Below are 21,119 nucleotides of genomic sequence, written 5' to 3' on the forward strand. Positions count from 1 at the left end.
GCCTTGTCAAACCATGGAATACTAAAGTTAACTTCTCAAATAATAAATCTCAGGAACCTAACACCCACGAAAATCTAAAACACTAGGTCTGAAAACCCAAACAGCTAATTAACTATTCTATTTCATGATTTCAGGCACGTAAAACCACAAAATACTAAAGTTAACTTCTCAAATAATAAACTCCAGTAAACAAACACCCATGAAAACCTACAAAACCTAGGTCTGAAAATCCCCAAACAGTCAATTAAATATTCTAATTCATGATTTCAGGCAAGTCAAACCATGAAATACTAAAGTTAACTTCTCAAATAATAAATCCCAGGAACCTAACACCCATGAAAATCTAAAAAACTATGTCTGAAAACCCAAACTGCTAATTAACTATTCAAATTCATGATTTCAGGCACGTCAAATCACGAAATACTAAAGTTAACTTCTCAAATAATAAACCCCAGGAACCTAACACCCATGAAAATCTAAAAAACTATGTCTGAAAACCCAAACAGCTAATTAACTATTCTAATTCATGATTTCAGGTACGTCAAACCATGAAATACTAAAGTTAACTTTCTCAAATAATAAACTCCAGGAAACAAACACCAACGAAAATCTACAAAACCTAGGTCTGAAAACCCTAAACAGGTAATTAACTATTCTAATTCATGATTTTGGGCACGTAAAACCACAAAATACTAAAGTTGATTTCTCAAATAATAAGCCTATGAGTCAAGCACCAATGAGAATATAAGAAATCTAGGTCCGAAGACAATGAACATCTATTTAACTATTCTAATTTATGATTTCAGTCACGTGAAATAACAAAATGCGAAAATTACACACTCAAGTAAAAAACCCCAGTAGTCAAACACACACGAAAATCTAAGCAACATAGGTATGAAATCCTCAAACTGTAAATTAACTATTCTAATTCGTGATTTCAGGCACGTCAAATACGAAATACTAAAGTTAACTTCTCAAATAATAAATCCCAGGAACCTAACGCCCACGAAAATCTAAAAAACTAGGTCTGAAAAACCAAAACAGCTAATTAAATATTCTAATTAATGATTTCAGTCACGTAAAACCAAAAGATAATAAAGTTAACTTCTCAAATAATAAACCCCAGGAGTCAAACACACACGAAAATCTAAAAAAAAACAACCTAGGTCTGAAAATTCCCAAACAGCCAATTAAAAATTCTAATTCATGATTTCAGGCAAGTCAAACTATGAAATACTAAAGTTAACTTCTCAAATAATAAATCCCAGGAACCTAACTCCCACGAAAATCTAAAAAACTAGGTCTGTAAACCCAAACAGCTAGTTAACTATTCTAATTCATGATTTCAGGCACGTCAAATCACGAAATACTAAAGTTAACTTCTCAAATAATAAACCCCGGGAACCAAACACGCACGAAAATCTAAAAAAAACGTAGGTCTGAAAACCCAACTTGGACTTGCAAACACCAACCCGGACATGCAAACAAATAGAATCAGACATGTACACAGAGAAAGACAGATACTTTAGACATTCAAACCAACAAAGACAAATTCTTCGACTTGCAAACATCAGCCCAGGCTTTCCCCTTGAGGTAGATCCCGTTTATTTTAGATTCTGAATATTTTTGGTTTTCCCTCCAAAATTGACCCCTCCCTCTCCGGCCCCTCAGAAATGGGGGAACGAAGGGCCTCTGAGCCTTGCCCATGAGACTGATCCCGTTTATTTTCGAATCTAGAGTATTTTTGGTTTTCCCTCCACAATTGACCCTCCTCCCCCCCCTCCCCTGCCCTCAGAAATGGGGGAACGAAGGGCCTCTGAGCCTTCCCCTTGAGGCAGATCCCGTTTATTTTTCGATTCTGAGTATTTTTGGTTTTCCCTCAAAAATTGACCTCCCCCCTCCCCTGCCCTCAGAAATGGGAGTATGAAGGGTCTCTGAGCCTTCCCCTTAAGGCAGATCCCGTTTATTTTCGATTCTGAGAATTTTTGGTTTTCCCTCCAAAATTGACCCCCACCTCCCTGCCCTCAGAAATGGAGGAAGGAGGGGCCTCTGAGCCTTCCCCTTGAGGCGGATCCCGTTTATTTTCGATACTGAGTATTTTTGGTTTTCCCTCCAAAATTGACTCCCCTCTCCCCTGCCCTCAAAAATGGTGGAAGGAGGGGCCTCTAAGCCTTGCCCTTGAGGCAGATCCCATTTATTTTCGATTCTGAGTTTTTTGGGTTTTCCCTCCACAATTGACCCCCCCCCTCACCGGCCCTCAGAAATTGGGGAACGAAGGGCCTCTGAGCCTTGCCCTTGAGGCAGATCCCTTTTATTTTCGATTCTGAGCATTTTTGGTTTTACCTCCAAAATTGACCCCCCCCCCCCCCTGCCCACAGAAATGGGGGAACAAAGGGCCTCTGAGCCTTCCCCTTGAGGCAGATCCCATTTATTTTCGATTCTGAGCATTTTTGGTTTTCCCTCCAAAATTGACCCCCCTCCCCTGCCCTCAGAAATGGGGGAACGAAGGGACTCTGAGCCTTGCCCTTGAGGCAGATCCCCTTTATTTTCGAGTCTGAGTATTTTTGGTTTTCCCTCCAAAATTGACCCCCCCCCCTCCCCTGCCCTCAGAAAAGGGGGAAGGAAGGGACTCTGAGCCTTACCCGTGAGGCAGATCCTATTTATTTTAGATTCTGAGTATTTTTGATTTTCCCTCCAAAATTGACACATCGGAGAGGTAAAGCTAGGTCAACTCACAATGTCATTCTATCGTCGTTAGCCGTTTTCATAGACTGATGGTGTTTCAAATTTATAACGAATTACCTGAGTTAACAAATCCTTCGGGGTTACCTTAACTGTTAATCAGTTTAATCCGTTTTTTTCCCCACCGTCATACAATCCAATCACTAATTAGAATCATTCACACTCTTATTATTCAAAATATTAATCAATATCGTTCAAAGTGTCCAATTTGCGAATCCCTTTTTGCAAAAATGTCAAATACTCACTCTCTTTGAAAAACTAAACCAGACTATATCCACTAAACCAGACTATACCCACCAAACCAGTCCTTTCTATAGCTTCCGTAGAATTCCATATGCCATGTGAGGGAGCTCTAAATCTCTTTGAAAAGAAAAAAACTTGGAGTTGAAACAAATGTGCGTGGGGAATCCCCGATCATACTGTTATCTTTGTGGCAATGTTTAGGAACAGGCGGTGAATCCCCACTCGTTTGGAATGGTACCAACAGGACATAAGCAAATAGCACGTAGTTTCATGACGTGTTTAATCACGTGTAGAGGTCCCATAGAATAAAATGGAAGGAACATAAGACCATGTGAGAGGATACTCACTCACTTTCAAAAGGTGTATACAGGGTACAGAATTCAATAGATACTTACTACTCTTTCCATGAAGAAAGTTTCATGGGGGAAGGGACATTGCTATGAAGGGGGCGCCGGATTCCCCAGCATTCTTTAAAAAAAGACCAGAAATTAAATAAAAAACATAAGTTTTTCAACTGAAAGTAAGGAGCAACATCAAAACTTAAAACGAACAGAAAATATTACGTATATGATTGGGTTTACGCCCTAGTCAATACCTTGCTCTTTAAGCCAAAGATTTTTTAGTACTTTAATAAGAGCTATTTGTTCTAATTAACGGCCTTTGTGATTAAGGGTCATTTTTAAAGAATTGGAATAAAATTCGAAATTTAGCTTAAAGAGCAAGGTATTGACTAGGGGGCGAACCCCCTAATATACGTATTTAAAATATATATGATTATAGAAGTTCGTTACTTAAGTTGATTCGTAAGTTACGTATATTTATTACTAATAAAAACGTTCGTAAATAAAATTACACAAGTTTCGAGAAAGCCATTTAACCAAATAAAAGTAAAATTAATATGCAAATTTTGTTGTAATTGTTCATGTACGGTGAGCCAAAATCAAAACCTGTATTAATTCAAAAACGTTCAAAAACTAATAAAAAAAACAATTGTTTTTAACTGAAAGCAAGGAACGACGTTAAAACTTAAAACGAACAGAAATTATTCAGTATATGAAAGGGGCTGTCCCCTCCTCCAAGCCGCGCTCTTTACGCTAAAGTTTGTCTTTCTCAAAACATTATTTTTTTAAACAATAAAAAAATTTAGTGTAAAGAGCGAGGCGTTGAGGAGGGGACAGCCCCTGTCATATACGGAATAATTTATGTTCGTTTTAAGTTTTAACGTCGTTCCTTACTTTCAGTTAAAAACAATTGTTTTTTTATTAGTTTTTGAACGTTTTTGAATTAATACAGGTTTCGATTTTGGCTCACCGTACATGAATAATTACAACAAAATTTTCATATTAATTTTACTTTTATTTGGTTAAATGGCTTCCTCGAACCTTTTTTCGAAAATATGGTAAGTTTTCTCAGACGCATAACTTTTGACGGGTAAGACTAAACTTGATGAAGCTTATATATTTGAAATCAGCATGAAATCAGCAGTTCGTTACCACGACCTGTTTCATACCAAAATCAACTACTTTACAAGATAGTGAAAAGTCCTTGATCTACAGTTTTAGTTTAAAATCGAATTTCTAGACCTATTATATATTTTAAAATAAATTGCTTCTGAGACTACACTGGCTACAACATAACGAACGAAAACATTGATGAAGAAAATGAGACAAAAAAGAAATAGGGATAGTTTTCCGCCTGTGAACAACAAAAACAAAGCAGATATTTCGGCAAAGAACACCGCTTGACCGTCTTCTGTGCTAAAAAATAACAGATATACTATAATTAGTTTTATTCATTTTTTATTTCTTCATTTTTTTTTCGTATGGTAGGTCCCTTAAATAGTTAATTACCTTAAACCACTGCAAGATTATCTTTTCAGGCACGTCAAAATAAGTAGTACCCCCTCAATCTATTTAAATGGACCTATACCCCGTATTAAACTGCTGCAAGATTGTCTTTTCGGGCACATCAAAATATAGAAAGGGCAAAGAACCCCAAATTCTGTCACCAGTACAAGCTTAGTCAGCTAATCTAGTTAACATGCCAAAATCGCCCCAGGCTAACCCAGGCCTTTTTATGCAGAGTGGAAGTTGAGCTAAGACAAATCCTAACACCTAAAATTTTTAATGAATATTTTTTCAGCGAAGAAGAAGAATTTTATTTTGAATCTTTAAAAATGCCGAAGGTAATATTCTATATGATGGGTTATTTCCAATCTTGGAAAGAAACTTAGTCATTTGAAAGACATTTTCAAGAAAGGGTTCCAATTATACCCCGCAATGATCTTTTGATTAATTTCCAAATGTTGGTTTTAAAAAATATCAGAGAAATAAGATAAGTGTCCTCTCGAAAACCTTTTAGTTTTACATCACAACAATAAGCAATTTGACATCTGATAACGAAAAAGGATTAAATTTCAAAAGATTTGACCAAGGACACGTTGCTTTGAAAGAAAACATCGGAGAAATAAGGGCAACGTTATATCCAAGACATATGTACTGTTTTATCACAACAAGTAGAAAACAGAAAAACTATTGTTTCGAAAAAACCAAATATACGCTCTCGTTTGTGCGTTTGAACATGTATTTTTAAAATATTTGACAACCAATTATAAATTATTGTTATTTGCCCTATTTATATGTCCGTAATTATAAACGCAATGTTGTGATGGCTAGTAAACACTTCTGATAAGTAGCTAGTGGAGAAATCAAGACCAATTCTTTTAGAATCGTTCACATGGGTTGATAGTTCATCTCATTTGACCAACTTCAGTTAGCAAAATGTCTTTTTGGCCTGGCTTCTGGAAAAATTTGACAAGATTTCTACATTTTTTTTATTATTTCATAGTTAAGCGTATTGATCATTGTTTCAATATTTATTTTTGTTTTCAAAAACAGTTTCGATATTTGTTTTTTCGATTTTCAACTCATCTCCTTTTTATTATCATTGCTTAGGTCTCTGCATTGATTTGTGTACTGATTACTACTGATCAAAATTTTACATTGTACGAAATCAATATGACAACACCTCATATCTTTGGAACTAGAGAGTAAATTACATTACAAAAGTAATTTTTTTAGAAATACTTGGGAATAAACTTGAATAAACTTTAGAATAAACTTGGAAGAGGGATTATAGTAAGTGTTATTTTGTCTCGTAAATCAAGTGGCATCATTTATTATAAGCCCAGATAAAGTGCCATATAAAATAATACGAAGTTGTCACCTTCAGGCTTCTCTACCAGTTCTACGGTTTACGCAGACGGTTTTTTACCGTTTACGCAAACATATATTTGATTACGCATTAGTTTTTACAAAAAACAGTTTACGTAAACAGTTTTTGGCAATCATTTTAGAAGTTGAAAATGTCAGTAACGACCTTAAGGCGTAACAGTGACAAAATTTGCTAATTAATGCTGCAACACCATGATAACAGACCAGGTTTTCCTCTTCATCAAAGTACTTGAAAAAAAAAACCCATTTTCTCGATTCCTTTACCAATAAAAAGTGGTTTTTTTGGTCAACAAGCGTTTTATTTCAATCTATAGCACAGTATATAAATATTAGACAGTATAATCTTTCCCTATCTCACCCATTATAAAAACCCAGACCGAGGTGCGAGTGCTCCGGAGAACGTAAAAACATAGGCGACATTAGATCTTTTCACGGGTAGACAAGTCAGATTTCTCTTGAACGCGAAACTTGGCTTCAACGTTGGATCACTAAATTTTAAAGTAACTATTTTTAAATTAATTTATTCCAATACATATACGAAAATCAGTAATTAGAAGTGCAATGTTATTATTTGATGTTTTTAGGAAATACAAGTAGGTTTCGAAGCCTCAGGTTGGTTTCAAAGGCATTTTGAGAAAGTTTCTGCCAAAATACGTGTTCCAGTGTAATTGGACCGCTGATGGCAGATCAAATGAGAGGAGCTGCTTGTACGCGCTAATGAAAGAGTTTGTGGGAGGAGCTATTTGTTCGCAACGAAAATGAAGAGCCAGAAATCATCTGCGGTAAAGTTACTGCTAATTATCTTTATACAGTGATCTAGAGACTGAAAATTTATCTACCTCTTCGAAAGTGGCCTGACACGACTTCCACAGTCCCAGTTTACTACGAAAGACTCTGTATCTTCAATCTCTTGAGGGTTAACAACATTTGTGAGAAGATTCGGACAGATAGCCTTGATAAGACAGGAAGACTTGGAGAATAGGAGAAGGGCTATCCTTGGACAAGAAGACTTGAAAGAACACTACCAGTTCTTTCCTTTCATATACATATCCTTTTTCCGTATCCTTTCATATACATACCTTTAGATATTGTTCACCAAAATGTTTTATACATCTTCCGAAATCTCCCTGTTTTGTGCAGCTGTCTCAATTTTGCCGTTAAACCAGTCAATATGTTGTTGTGGCTTTTCACTACTTTTATCATCAGCATTTGCCCCCTCTTACCCTGAAAAACACAACAACAATTCTACCGTTTATTACTCAATTCTTGTTTTAATGATGTCTTCATTTTTTTGTTTCCAACTAGTTGATTTAGAAGTACGTTGAAAAAAAATGATATATTTAATCTGTTTCTTCCTTTCTTCGGTAATTTTTCTAAAACATTCATATGCATCCAAGAATTCAGAGCTTTGACATTTTTTTTTCTTTTAAGTCATTGATTGACTGAAAGCTGACCAAACACATCCGTTATTTAATTAGGTTTTTATATAGTATTCGATAGCAAAACTTAAATTTTGGCAAAGCAAGATTAATCACAAAATGCGATTAATAAAAAAACATGACTGACCAGAAAGCCTAAAACCGATTGGGAAATAAATTATAAATGTCACAAGAGGCCTTGGAGTTTATTCAAACTAACTACATTTTAACAACTTTTTCTTTTTTACTTTCTTGGCTTGTTTTGATTCTATCATATCTCTACATTTTAACTATACATCTACATTATAATGTTGATGTATAACTATAGATTTTGACCATCATATTATTACATTTTAACAACTTTTACCTTTCTTTGCTTTCTTGGCTAATTCTGATTCCCTCATATCTCTACATTTTAAGTCTATATCTACATTATAATGTAAATGTACAACTCGAGACTTTAACAATCATATCTCTACATTTTAATAACTTTTTCCTTTTTTACTTTCTTGGCTGGTTTTGATTCCATCATATCTTCATCTTTAAATTTCCTCTTCATTTTAGGACAATCCACCATCATATGACCTTCTTCTTGACAACTCCTACATTTTCCTCCATGGGGGAAAACTCCTCTAGGATTTTCTGGACATTCCCTAGCAATGTGCCCTTGTTTATTACAAACAAAACAAGTAGCAAACTTAAAACTTGTTCCTGTTGGGCACTGAGTGTACTTGTGACCTCCTTTCCCACATTTGAAGCATGTTTCTTTATGTGTATTATCAGGGCAGTCAACTAGTTTGTGTCCTTGCTTTCGACATTTCAGACATGATCCTTTAAAAAATTTTACATTCTTTTTGTTTGCTCGGTTATAATCGTTTCCCCATTTTGCTGATACATTCCCTATTTTTGGAGTTCTTGCTTTCTGCACTGGCTTTAAATCTTCTTCGAGACCATTAGCCTCTGTTTTCGGAGTGTTTACTTGATTAATTGGAGCAGCTTCGGGCATATCCCTCTGATCGGCAGGTGTTGGTTTTGAAATTTCCTGCTTAGCAGTGGATTTTAGGGTTTTAGTTTGCTTTGCAAGATTACTTTTAGGGGTTTCAGGCTGGTCAGTTGGGGTTATGTCTACCCCTTCTTCCTCATCAGAAGGTATCTTACTATGTTTTGAAGGGGTAAACTTAGGCATTGCACTCTTCTTCACTGGTGTAGTTTTGGGAGTTTTTACTTGCTTCATAGGCGTAGCTTTGGGTGTTTTAATCTGATCAGGAAACGTAGGTTTTAAAATCTCTAGCGGCTTAGTAGCGGATTTTGGGGTTTTAGTTTGCTTTGCAGGATTACTTATAGGGGTTTCGGGCTGGTCAGTTGGGGTTATTTCTACCCCTTCGTCCTCAAGAGAAGGTATCTTACTATGTTTTGAAGGCGTGAACTTAGGCGTCGCACTCTTCTTCGTTGGTGGAGTTTTGGGAGTTTTCGCTTGCTTTATAGGCGTAGCTTTGGGCGTTTTAATCTGATTGGGAAACGTTGGTTTCAAAATTTCTACCTCATTAGCAGCGGATTTTGGGGTTTTAGTTTGCTTTGCAGGATTAATTTTAGGGGTTACAGGCTTTTCAGTTGGGAATATGTCTACCTCTTCGCCCTTGGGCTTCAATTTTGACGAAAAGATTGCTTCTGGAGACAACATCATATCTGATGCATTAGATCCACCTCCTCTTGCAAAACGAGTCATTTGAACTAAAATATAAAAATATCCTTTCACAATATATTTCAGAAGTCATTTAAAAGTCCATTTTACCTAAGAATTATATCTAAAGGTCTATGCACAATAAGATTTTACTAGTACCAGGGTTTAACTATTGCTAGCTTGAGCCAATCAGATTTTTCCTAGATTTTTCTGATTGGCTCAAATTAGGGCTAGCTAAATCTCACTGTTAGTAAAATTTCATTGTGAATTGCCTTAAGCATACCCAAAGACTATTAACCAAACTTTTATCCTCTGAAATGTGAAATTCAACATTCGATTTGAAAACGGTCTTGTTTAACTATTTTTGTTTAGATGATCAAGCATCTTAAAAGAAAACATAATACTCACTAAGGTTACAGTATTAATTGTATACCGTTAAATCTTCAAATCCTGGTTAAATCAGTTATATCCTGTTTAAATCTTCAAAAAACTAACCAAACTTTTATCCTTCGAAATGCCCTAATCAAAATTCAACAAAAACGCTCTTGTTTAACAGTTTCTGTTTTAGACAATCAAATATTGAAAGAAAAATGTAAATGGTTTAAATTTTCAAAGAAAATTAAATACCCATTTATATCTTAAAAAACCCAAATGAAATACCAGTTTACACCTTCAAAAGAAAAAAACAATGAAATGCCGGTTTATATCTCCAAAAAATAAAATACTTGTACACAGGTGATACTAAAGAATTAATTGTATGTAGTTAACGTTGTGGCTATTTGTTGTTGAAGATGGATATAGACAGGGCGTGAAGTTTAAGAGTGATGTTGAAGTTTAGCACGAAGTTTCAAAGTGATGTTGAAAAGTATAAAGTAGAAACTTTTTGAAGTGAGTATGAATATATTTCATTTTTCGTGCTAAAATAAGTTACCAAGCACTACAGAATCAAAATAAAGATCAGAAATTTTTTGCAAAAACACTTATCTCAAAATATACTGAAACAGAAAATATTGGCTTTCCAGCTGGAAAAATCTAAATTTTTAGAACAAAATTAAAAACTGGGAATTCAACACGAAATGATTTATAAATATTCAAATAGATTATTTGTCATGACAACCAAACGCTGTAATTTTTAGTTTTTAAAATCTACATTTTCCTAGGTCTCAGAAATCAAGATTATTTTTACTCTTTGGTTCAGCTGAGGTAAAAGCGTATTCAAAAGTTTTTTTTTAATTTTTCTTTAAAAAAAAATGTGCATTCGGTTCTTTGAAATGAGTAAAAAATCTTGTGAATTATATAAATTGACTGAGAGTATCTATAAAAGATACATCTTCAGACATTCTTACAGTAAGGCTAGAACTTACATTAAGTTATATTATATACACTTCATATAAGAACTTAATTATTACCAGGGTCATATCCTGAATTTTAGTTCAGGGTGAAGGATAATAAAAGAATAAAGAAGAAGAAAGGGTTTTGTCTCCCATAGACTTCATCTAGCGGTCTTATATTATGTTTTTTCTTTTTTTACCTGGATTTTCCCGACCAGCTTACGACTCAGAAATTATATTTTTTTTTTGGGGGGGGGGGGGTAAAATATCCCCTGATTATTACACATATTTACCCTTTTTGTATTTTATTTGTCTTTTTATTTTCTATATAAACCTAACTAGTTCACAGATCACAAAAAAAAAAGAACACCCATTTGTTCCATGAGCTTCTAATTCACATTTGTAACAATTATTTTGATTAGGATTTCAGAACAGTCCCTACGCTTATGTCGAGTTTGATTACGTATAATGCACCCCTCTTTTAAAACTTATTTCCAAATCCTTTATTATCTTCATTTTCCTCCCTGTTAACTTCGAAATAGTCCCTAGTTTTATTTTCTTCTGTAACTCATGTGTTCTTAACCAATTCAACAGCTTTGTACTTGGTCGCTTTAAGGGTTTGAGAAAGTTCAGCCAGGATAACGCCCGTTCTTTTGCACTAAGATCTTATATCTAGGATCTCACATCTTTCAGCAAAGATTTCCGTTCTTTTAATTCATCTTTGTTCTAAGATCTTATAGCTCATTGATGTTAGCAAAGTGAGAAGGACACCATCTTTCTGCCATATACAACAATGATCAGAGAACTTTGATGATAAACTCATCATTGTTCTTAGACCGCTGATCAGAGCAGAATGATGAAAGACGTTAGCAAAAGAACGCTATAAGATCTTAGTGCTAAGATTTTACCTTTAAGCGTTATTTGTCAAAAGATGTAAGATCTTAGGACAAAGATGAGTAAAAGAACGGCCCTATAGTTTCGCTCCTTCGTCTTAGTACGGTTTACTGGTGTTAGGCCTTGCTTTGGAGGTGTACAAACACAAGAGAAGCTCAAGATGGGGTAGATGCAGAGTGAGTGTTGAGGGAGCATCAACGAAGCTATGGCTCCTTTATTGGTACTTTTAACCTCTCCACTAATGTAGTTAGTACAACTTTCGGCTTTTGGAGGGGGACACGCACCCCTAAACCACCCCTGAGCTCAAGCTATAAAAATAAAAAAAAAACCTCTCTAGTCAAAATTATTAACTCAGCACGAGTCCAAAAACAAGTAAATGATAATTCTTGTTATAAGAATATATTTATTAGGAAATAACTTGGTGGGATTTGAAGCGATACGCTGCACAATTTAAAATCTTAGGGGGGAAACCAAAAGATGCAGTTTGAATTACTATTAAAGAACAGCTATTTGAAGTGGCGTCAGTTGGGGAGGGGGCGAGATCTAAATCGCCCTCTTGCCCGAATTTGAAACATACATTTTTGTCTACATCTAAAAAACAAGTTGAAAACATGCTTGCCCTCCCTGTCCGTTTCCGTGAATTGGCGCCATTGACTAATTGTACAAGTGTGCAGTTAGAAAAAGAAGAAACTTTGGAAACGATAAACGTTTCCATTATCTTGAGAATCATCTGATTTGTCAGATTTCATCAGTTTTTTTGCAAGTCCATCACGATGGCTCAGCGCGTGGGTAAGTGCATTTCGAAAGAATTGAAAAAAAAACAGGTCCGTTAAAGTACAAGGGATATTAAAATAAAAACATTTTTCCCATCTTCAGTCTATTCATACCTGAAAACCTCGAGTCTTCAAGATTTATCTTTTGCTCGCTTCAAAATTAGCGCAGTATCACATTTTCGTCAGCGCTGTCATGTTAAGACGTGGAAATAAATAAGCAAAACTAAATGAATTATATTTGTAATTAATTAAAAAATAAACCATGTTTTAGCATATTTTTCACCCCATTTTTTTTTTTAATTTGCCTCCAGCTACTACAAAAGCTGAATATTGAGGTCTTTCTAATTGATAATTGAATCCCTGAATGTTACCAATATTTGAAATATGCATGGTTATGTAGGTTTCTACTTGACAAATTCCAACCACCAGAATTAATTTTCACTGTCCTTGATACTTCAAAGAAGATTTTGAACACAATGGGCCACTTTGGATGAAAAAAGATACCCAGGGTTAAATCAAAAAATTTGAGGACTGCGACCAAAGCAGAAGACTTCAGCATTATTGGATGGAGAAGTATATTAAACCTCAAGATCAAAATCAGTTTACAGTAGCAGTTGTATAAGGTCTTGGCACACTCTAACATAGATCTAGCAATAAAACGGAGGCTTTGTCCATTCCACTTTAAATCTAAACTAAACACGGCTGCACACCGTCCTCTTCCACCTCAATCAGTTCAAAATCTCATTTGTCCCCTTCTAAGAAGTTCCTATTTTCTTTAAATCCTTCCTTACGACCTTTCCCCATCCTATCTGAGGATACATTTAGTTTCACCCAAGATGGATGGCCGAAAATTAAAACTTTAGGCAATCTGCTATCCTTCATCTGTGAAATGTGGCCTAGCCATCTTAACCTTTCTGTCATTGTGGTCCTAGAGAGCTGATTCAAGCCAAATTGTTCTTAAAACTCATTGTTTGATATTCGGTCAGCCCCTAAGACTATTCATAGACAATTCCTCTGGAAAACATTTAACAAATGTTGATAGAACTAGAAATAGTCAAAGACCTAGAACTTGCACAAAGATAGTACAATGATAAGATATGACATATTCCATTCAACTTTAAATCTAAACTAAGACTTATATATTTTCAGTGCATTCTGCATTGAAATATATTTAATTAAATATATTATATATTTTCAATGCATTCTGCCACTCGTAACTTTTTTTCCAGTTTTTGTTTCGTCACAGGTTGATTCAATTTAAAGGTAAATGGGGTTGAAGCAGCTGAGACGCATTAGGAAACAGATAGGATATATATAATGTGGGCTATGTATTTGCAAATTAGGGAGGGGAGGGCTAAAGTATAGCGGGGATGCATGCAAAATGTGTAAACTATGATTAGTCTCCAAATTATGAAATAAAAATGATTAACCTAACTTCACTTCTTGGGTGTGCATGGGCGCCCATAGGCTGAATTTTAGTTGTGGAGGGGGGGGGCTTACCTGGTCTAATCGGCACTTTCAATGATTTATCATTGAAATATCGACACAAAACATCATAGGCAGTGCGACAGCGCTACCTAAGTAAAGAGTGAAGTGGGCAAACTGTGTTTTTTATTTTTTTTTTTTAGGCCAGGGCACTTATTATAGAAACATCAAAAACAGCTCATGGAGGGCAACCAGCCCCCCCCCCCTCCCTCCCCCACGTAAATCACTTTCCCGAAAACTTCCAATCAAAATTTCGAGATATTTATCTTGCTTGACGTAGTTTAAAAGCTCAGATATGTCTTTGAGGATGAGACCCCCCCCCCACAGTCCTCAGGGCAAGGGTTGTAAGCTATGCCCCGAGGGCATATAACGTTTTTTTGTTATGGAAACTGTGATCGTATAAAATTCGGAGGGGGCTCATTGGATTAGAAATCGGAAGTTTAACTGCCATTTTTAAAAGTCAAATTTATGGGAGGGCAGCTATACCAGCTGCCCTCTTAAAATAAAAATACTTAATTAAAATAAAAAAATACTCTTAAATTAAAAAATACTATTTGTGTCAGGATTAAAAATTGTTGAAAGTTTCTCCCAAGATACAAATAGCAAGTCAAGTAATCGTCCAAGCGTGAAACTATCACAAATAACTAGAAAAATAAAAATTATTAAATTGCCAATGACTGTCAACGCGTGGCGGAAGTTTTATCAATAAATAAATGAAACTCAAAACGAACAAAATTAGAATAAATAGCCGAGTCCAACTCGAAACGAGCAAAAATTAACATTAGTAGTGTTGATAACCCATATGCCTTCTCAAGACCAGAACATATTTTGCGCTTTACTGAAAACAAAGTACGTTTAAATGTTTTCACTTTTTTTTACTTAAATAAATACAAAAATTTAAGACTTTAAAGAATAAATATCAATATAGGTATATTAAATTGTCAACCCACGGTCATTTGTTTTTTCAGTAGGCTAAAGCCTAAATTATGTTCTGGTATTGAGAAGGCATGGGGGTTGTCAGCCCTTGTAATGTTAATTTTTGCTCGTTTTGAGTTTGGCTCGGCTATTTATTCTAATTCCTGTTCGTTTTGAGTTTCATTTATTTGTTCATTGGAAGATTATTTGACTTTATTTCTGTCCATTTTTGGCTTAATGGGGCTCTTTACTCTTCTTTGAAAAACTTATTTTATGGAAAGTTTTTTAAATTAATAAAAATACAAGGCAGTCATTCAGCCAGGGGGTGGGGGCTGGAGCCCCCTTATGGGGACCCATGTGGTTGTGTTCTGTATAATACACAAATATTCACTTTAAATTTAAACTAAGACGTTTATAAATTTAACTTTTTTTGTTAAAAGGAATTTTTACCAGCAAAGAACTATATATTAATATTCTTTGGATTGGAATACTACTTTGGATGGTTTACCATGGCACTAAGCCACAACAACTACCATAATTTACCATTCTAAAACTCAGGGAATAAGGGTATTTAAGTCTTACTTTTGATCAAAATTTATCATGATTAGCTAAATTAGAACATTGTCAATGCAGCATACTTGCATTTTTTTTTTCCTACTATTTGGAAACTCCTTTAAGGAAAAAAACTAAATTATTTTCCAAAAAAGAAAAGTGAAACAACTTCCAGAAGTCCTAAAAATCCTCTTTTTCATAAACATTGAAAAATTTTTTTTTCTTAAAAATCTTTTTCATTATACTCAGATGCTTAAACAGATCGGCTAATATTAAAAAACAATAAATATTGAACATATATCATCTGGTATCAGTCGCGGATCCAGGGGAGGGGCGAGGGGGCGCAAGCCCCTTAATGTAGTCTAAAGTAGTGTAGTTACTTAATTATCGCAAGTTTGCGTTAATTAAACTTGCTGCTAATGCAAGTTTATCGGATCAACCTATTTTGACCCCCCCCCCTTCCCCTTCCCTAAAAAATCCTGGATCCGCCCTTGTCTGTTATTGCAAGTTTTACACAATTTTCGTCAAGCAGTACAATTTATTAAAATTACAACTCAATTACCATACAAAATATAGAAATGTGTCTGCCTTTTTACGTCTTAACCACTTTTCCCTTTTTCGATTTTTTGGCTGGCGTTGATCCAGCCACATTTCCTTGTTCCAGCTTTCTCTTGGGGCTTTGTGTTTTTCCACCCTTTCCTACAGAAACCACATCTTCTTTAGTGGCTGTTGGCTCTGAGATCTGTTCCTCCTTGGCCAACAGAGAGGCTAATTGCTTGGCGCCTTTTTTAGACATAAAAGCATTTTGACCAAGGGTAGTTTTCGTTCCCTCGTCTTTACTCCCTTTTTTAGTATTTTCTGGACACTCTCTAGCAAGATGTCCTTCGTTGCCACACACAAAACAGGTGGCAAATTTATAACCCGCGGCCGAGCAGTCATTTGCTCTATGACCTTCTTTTCCACATTTCCAGCATTTGTTTCTATTTGGATTTTCAGGACAGTCCTTAATTCTATGTCCAGTTTGTTTACATTTAAGACACTTGCCCTTAAATTCTTTTTTGGCCTTCTTTTCAGTCGTGCCATTAACTTCAGCTGTATCTTCTTCAACCGGCGCGTTCTCTTTTTCTGCAATTTTCGTTTTCTCTAGTCCATTGGTTTCAAGTTTTGGAGTTTTTGCTGAATGAGGGGTGGGTTTTGGAGATACAGCCTCCTTGGTGCCTTTAGGCGTTTGAGGATGCTTAGCCTCGACAGTCTTTGTTCCTTTGTCTCCTTCGGTCTTAACAATTTTTGCTGGTGTTGGCTTAGGTGTTTGGACTTTCTTTGCAGGTGTGGGTTTAGGAGTTTGACCTTGTTTTGCAGGCGTGGGTTTAGGAGTTTGGCCTTGTTTTGCAGGAGTGGGTTTAGGAGTTTGGCCTTGTTTTGCAGGCGTGGGTTTTGGGGTTTGGCCTTGCTTTGCAGGTGTGGGTTTTGGGGTTTGGCCTTGCTTTCCAGGTGTGGGTTTTGGGGTTTGGCCTTGCTTTGCAGGTGTAGGTTTTGGAGTTTGACCTTGTTTAGCAGGTGTAACTTCGAGAGTTTGCCCTTGCTTTACAGGAGTCTGTAATTTCTTCTTATTTATCTGTGGTTGAGGCAACATCTCCACTTCTTCATCCTCGCCGCTTTCTTCTTCATCCCCGCCGCTTTCTTCTTCATCTTCATCACTTCCTTCTTCATCTTCATCACTTCCTTCTTCATCATCACCTTCACCATCTACTCCTTCATCAGAGCCAAGGTCACTCACTTCTTCATCCATTTCTTCGTCCATATCTTCAGAATCTTCTTCTTCTTCCACTGGTCTTTTGTTGGGCTTCAGTTTTGACCAAGGGGTTGCTTCTTGGGGTACTTTTTTATTTGAAGCTTTAGATCCAGCACCTCTAGCAAAACGAGTCATTTTGCCTAGAAAAAATTATGAGTATTAAAAAAAGGTATTCATAAAATATATTTTCATCTATGGATATTGCAACAAAAATCATACACGAACCATTCTTAAAAAAAAAATACTTCCTTGTCTTAATTATCTCAAAAACATATTTTCACTTCCATCTCTGCTAAAGTCATTAACTTCTACAATGGTAATTATATTTTGGCAACTGAACATTTGATTTAGTAATATCAAATATGGAAATAGCGCCAAAATTTAATCATCCACATGAATGGCATCCCTAAAGATTATGAACATCTTTTAAAACTAATTTAAACTTCCATCAGATTTTCTTCGTTTTTTCTATATTTGATGCTTTGAAGAATCGATATATGAGCTATTTAGAAACCAGGGCTGTAAGGTCAGTTTTACTAAATTTTTGCTGAATGGAGTTGGAAGTCACTAGTAAATGAAGCTTTAAACAGGGTTGTGGAATCAGTTGTGGATCTAAGTGGACCCCCCCCTCCCCCGTAAGATTTTTTCTGGTGCATTCATTCCTCGTTTTTTTCTGTTTTTCACTCTTTAAAATAAATTCGTCAATTTGGTCAATTATTGGTGCCTCCCCCTAAGATTTTGCTTATTGGTACCCTTGTCACATTGGCCTCCCCCCAAAGATTTTGCTCTAGATCCACCTCTGTGTGGAGTCAGAGTTTTAGTAATTTTTTGCTGGATTGAGTTGGTTATAACTTATAACCAACTCCAAAACCCTGCTAGAGGACCAAACTGAAGCCCATAAAATAGACAACTAAAGAAAATTAAAAATAAGATGTGCTAAGAATTCTTAATAAACCTGCCTTTGAATATGACGGAAGTGTTAAGCAACATTTTACATATTAAATTCTGATATTTCCAATTTCTAGATTCTTAGTAGTCTATTTGGAGCCATAGTTACATATAAAGATACACAGAAGGCCATATCCAGATGTTTATTCGAGGGGGAAGGGTAAGAAATAAAACATTACCCAGGGGGTCTTTAATACAAACGTAATGAATGAAAGAAAAGGTAGTTGAAGTAACAACTACTCAAATATGCTCTTTAAAATTGCAAAATGGCAACCTTTAAATTAGCTAAGAATTAAAATTCAGAATGAAAATGATCAAAATATAATGATCTCCTTCAATATTTATGGCAGATTTTTCAGCACGACTCTAGATATGACCCTAGGCGTTCGTATATACAGGAACAGCCTTTGAGAGGGGAGGAAGAGAAATGAAGCTTCAAGTTTTTCCAATTTTTTCCTTTAACTAGCCCTGAAGGAAAACTTCCATGTACAGCCCCCCCCCTTCGTGCATCTATGTTGATTATTGTACTTCAAAAGGTGTGTTTTTGGTCAACCTGCCTGAGATTCTTGGCGGGCGTGCCTCTCCAAAAGCTAACACACAAATATTTCTTCTACTTGAGTCTTAGCTACTCCCGCTGTTTGCCCGTGCTGTTTACCAAAACACTTGGAAAATTACAGGTATCCCCATTCGCCTGCGAGTCCAGGGGACTTGTTGGTCATGTGTCAATCCTAAAACACGATAGTCGGCCTGAGACTCTAAGGAGGCAAGCCTATTGTGCTTAGATCACTTGTTCGCCTGTGAATCCAAGCAAATTCAGTCCCCCCCTTTTGCATACAAGTCCAGTCGACATTGCCCGTCATGAGTCAGCCCAAAAATTTCGATCATACCTAATTTATGTGACTATCTACCTTAGTTCCGCCCTAAGATGGATGGATTGATGATAGACTATCTATCAACAAGTGAAAATGACATCATTTTTATACCTTCCTGAAAAATGCTTATACCAACTGTACATCGTTTTTATACATTCCTGAAAAAGGCTGTATGCCAACTGTCTTGGCTTTTTCTCCAATTAGCCACGGTGGATTGATGGCAACTTGATTTTAATTCAATTTTTTTTTCTTTGTAGACACACCTCTCTTCCTGAACAAAAACCCTGGATACAGCCCTGGCATGAATACTGTAGATTTAGTAGACCACTTTCTTGTTCTGACTTTGAAATTATAAGTTTCTATCAAAATATACTTTTTCAGATTATATTACTTCCAGTTTATTTGTTATATTCATTTTTATTTATATTTACTTTTAAAAGAAGATCAAGTTTTTAAAACTTATTAGGGGCATGTAACTTAATAGCTTTGGGATTGCAAAACTACAAACAAAAACCACTAAAATGGAAAGCACATTTTTTTTTGTTAAATCATAAGTCTTACAAGTGACAATAGGCAAAATCTCTCCTAACCCTAAGGGAGGGTTCAAACTTCGCGTTTTCTAAATTTAAGATGAAAATGAACAAAAAATATCCTTTTTTATCCACACATTCCTCCCTAGATGAAGGAGGGTATTTGGACAAGCCCCGGGAGAGCCCTCCTCCATGTTTGTACAAATTTATGTCGTACTAAAACCGCAAACATAACCTTCAAAACTTTGCAAACTTTGTCTAAAGCCCAAAAAACTCGATATTTAGACCCAAATTTTCAAACTTATTATGAAAGATCTTTCACATAAGTAAGGAGATGGGATTCACTTAGATATGAAAAGTCAAATTATTGAAAAAAAGTAACTTTTTCGTTAAGAGCAGGGGCAGAGGGAGACAGCAGACCCACTCACATTTAGAAGATTTTTATAGATACTATTGTGCAGACACCATCATTACACAAGTACTTCTTTGTTGCAAAATCTGAAATATCATAAATTTTAAGGGAAAATGACGCTTTTTATTAAAATAGTGCTGGACCTAGGGTGTCAAACGAGCATGCTCCTCAAGAAGTAGACCTTGATCTAAAGTTGACGAAAAGCAGAGAACAGTAAAGCAATAAGAAAAAGGAAAGACCAAGAGGGGCCAAACACACAAATTTGAAATATGACACTTCTCACATTTGATTTTTTTGTAGAATTTACCAGCCTACTTACAATATTCATTCAATTAAAATTAATAAAAATTAAAACACAATTAACGACAAAGTAAGACAGGCATGTATGAACGAAATTTTAACTCGGGAGTGGGGAGGGGCTGCAGAAAAGGGACCTTAAAAGCCCCAAAACAAATACATTGCAATATTTTGCCAACAATTCAGAAAAGCAAGATTCCTGTTGGACTTCCGACAGAAAAAATTCCTGCTAGACTTGGGTATAAAAAAAAGAAGAAAACTAAATTATCTTCTAACAAAATGGGCAATAGAAATCCCTAAAGTTCTTTCATCCAGTAGAGACTGGCTTTAAATATCAAAACTAACAAATGGGAGGGAGTTGTGTAATTAGTTTTAAGCCCCCACACAAAAACAACATCAGATCCAAATCATCATTACATCAGATCTACATAACCACCTAGGGTTATGACCTGTATGTGCCTACGAATATCTGGTCACTTTTCCTGGGAGGAGGGGGATACAAAACGGGGATTTTTGTTTAACGATTTGTCCATGATCTGATATCTTAGAAACAGCTACTTTCTCCACTTATCACCTGTATATAGACAGATTCAGATATTTGGAGGCACAAAACAACTCATACCCTGTACACAATCTGGGCATAAATATACATAGGAGAGGAAAAACTCCAGTATTGAATTTGAGTGCTACATTGATAAAAATTTCAGGCATAGATTAAGGCTCCAGATTTACCAGTTAATGTTTCTATTCATTCCACAAAAAAAAATTACAACTTACAGACTAAGGATATTGCTGATTAACTTGAATGAAACTTTCAGCAACATGTTATTGCACAAATAAAGATTCGTTGCTATATTAACAACCAGATAAGGGCCACTAGAGCCATCTTGCCAACGCCTCCAGTAATGGAGAAGTAAAATTAAAACCAAACATATAAATATCCACAGTGAAGCACAGGATATTCTAGCTCTAACAGAAGGGAAACCGTCTACAGCCAGCTA

The 21,119-nt window shown here is 35.7% G+C and overlaps 1 protein-coding gene across 3 annotated transcripts in view; it reads right to left on the reverse strand.

Annotated features, from left to right (window-relative positions):
- Positions 1-7,826: 7,826 nt before the first annotated feature.
- LOC148939523 (uncharacterized) overlaps positions 7,827-21,119 on the reverse strand; it is a 42,719-nt gene continuing 29,426 nt past the window's right edge. For 2 of the 3 annotated variants that reach the window (XM_089107166.1, XM_089107168.1), the window contains one exon: positions 15,786-17,199. In XM_089107166.1, the coding sequence (XP_088963292.1) occupies positions 15,860-17,194 (1,335 nt within the window). In that variant the 5' untranslated portion in view covers positions 17,195-17,199 and the 3' untranslated portion in view covers positions 15,786-15,859. Of the gene's footprint in view, positions 9,368-15,785; positions 17,200-21,119 lie in introns of those variants that run through there. The other variant, XM_089107167.1, reaches the window with a different exon arrangement.

Source organism: Artemia sp. Qi Xiang Cuo, chromosome 21, assembly GCF_049724085.1.
Source record: "Artemia sp. Qi Xiang Cuo chromosome 21, ASM4972408v1, whole genome shotgun sequence".
Taxonomy (NCBI): Eukaryota; Metazoa; Arthropoda; class Branchiopoda; order Anostraca; family Artemiidae; genus Artemia; species Artemia sp. Qi Xiang Cuo.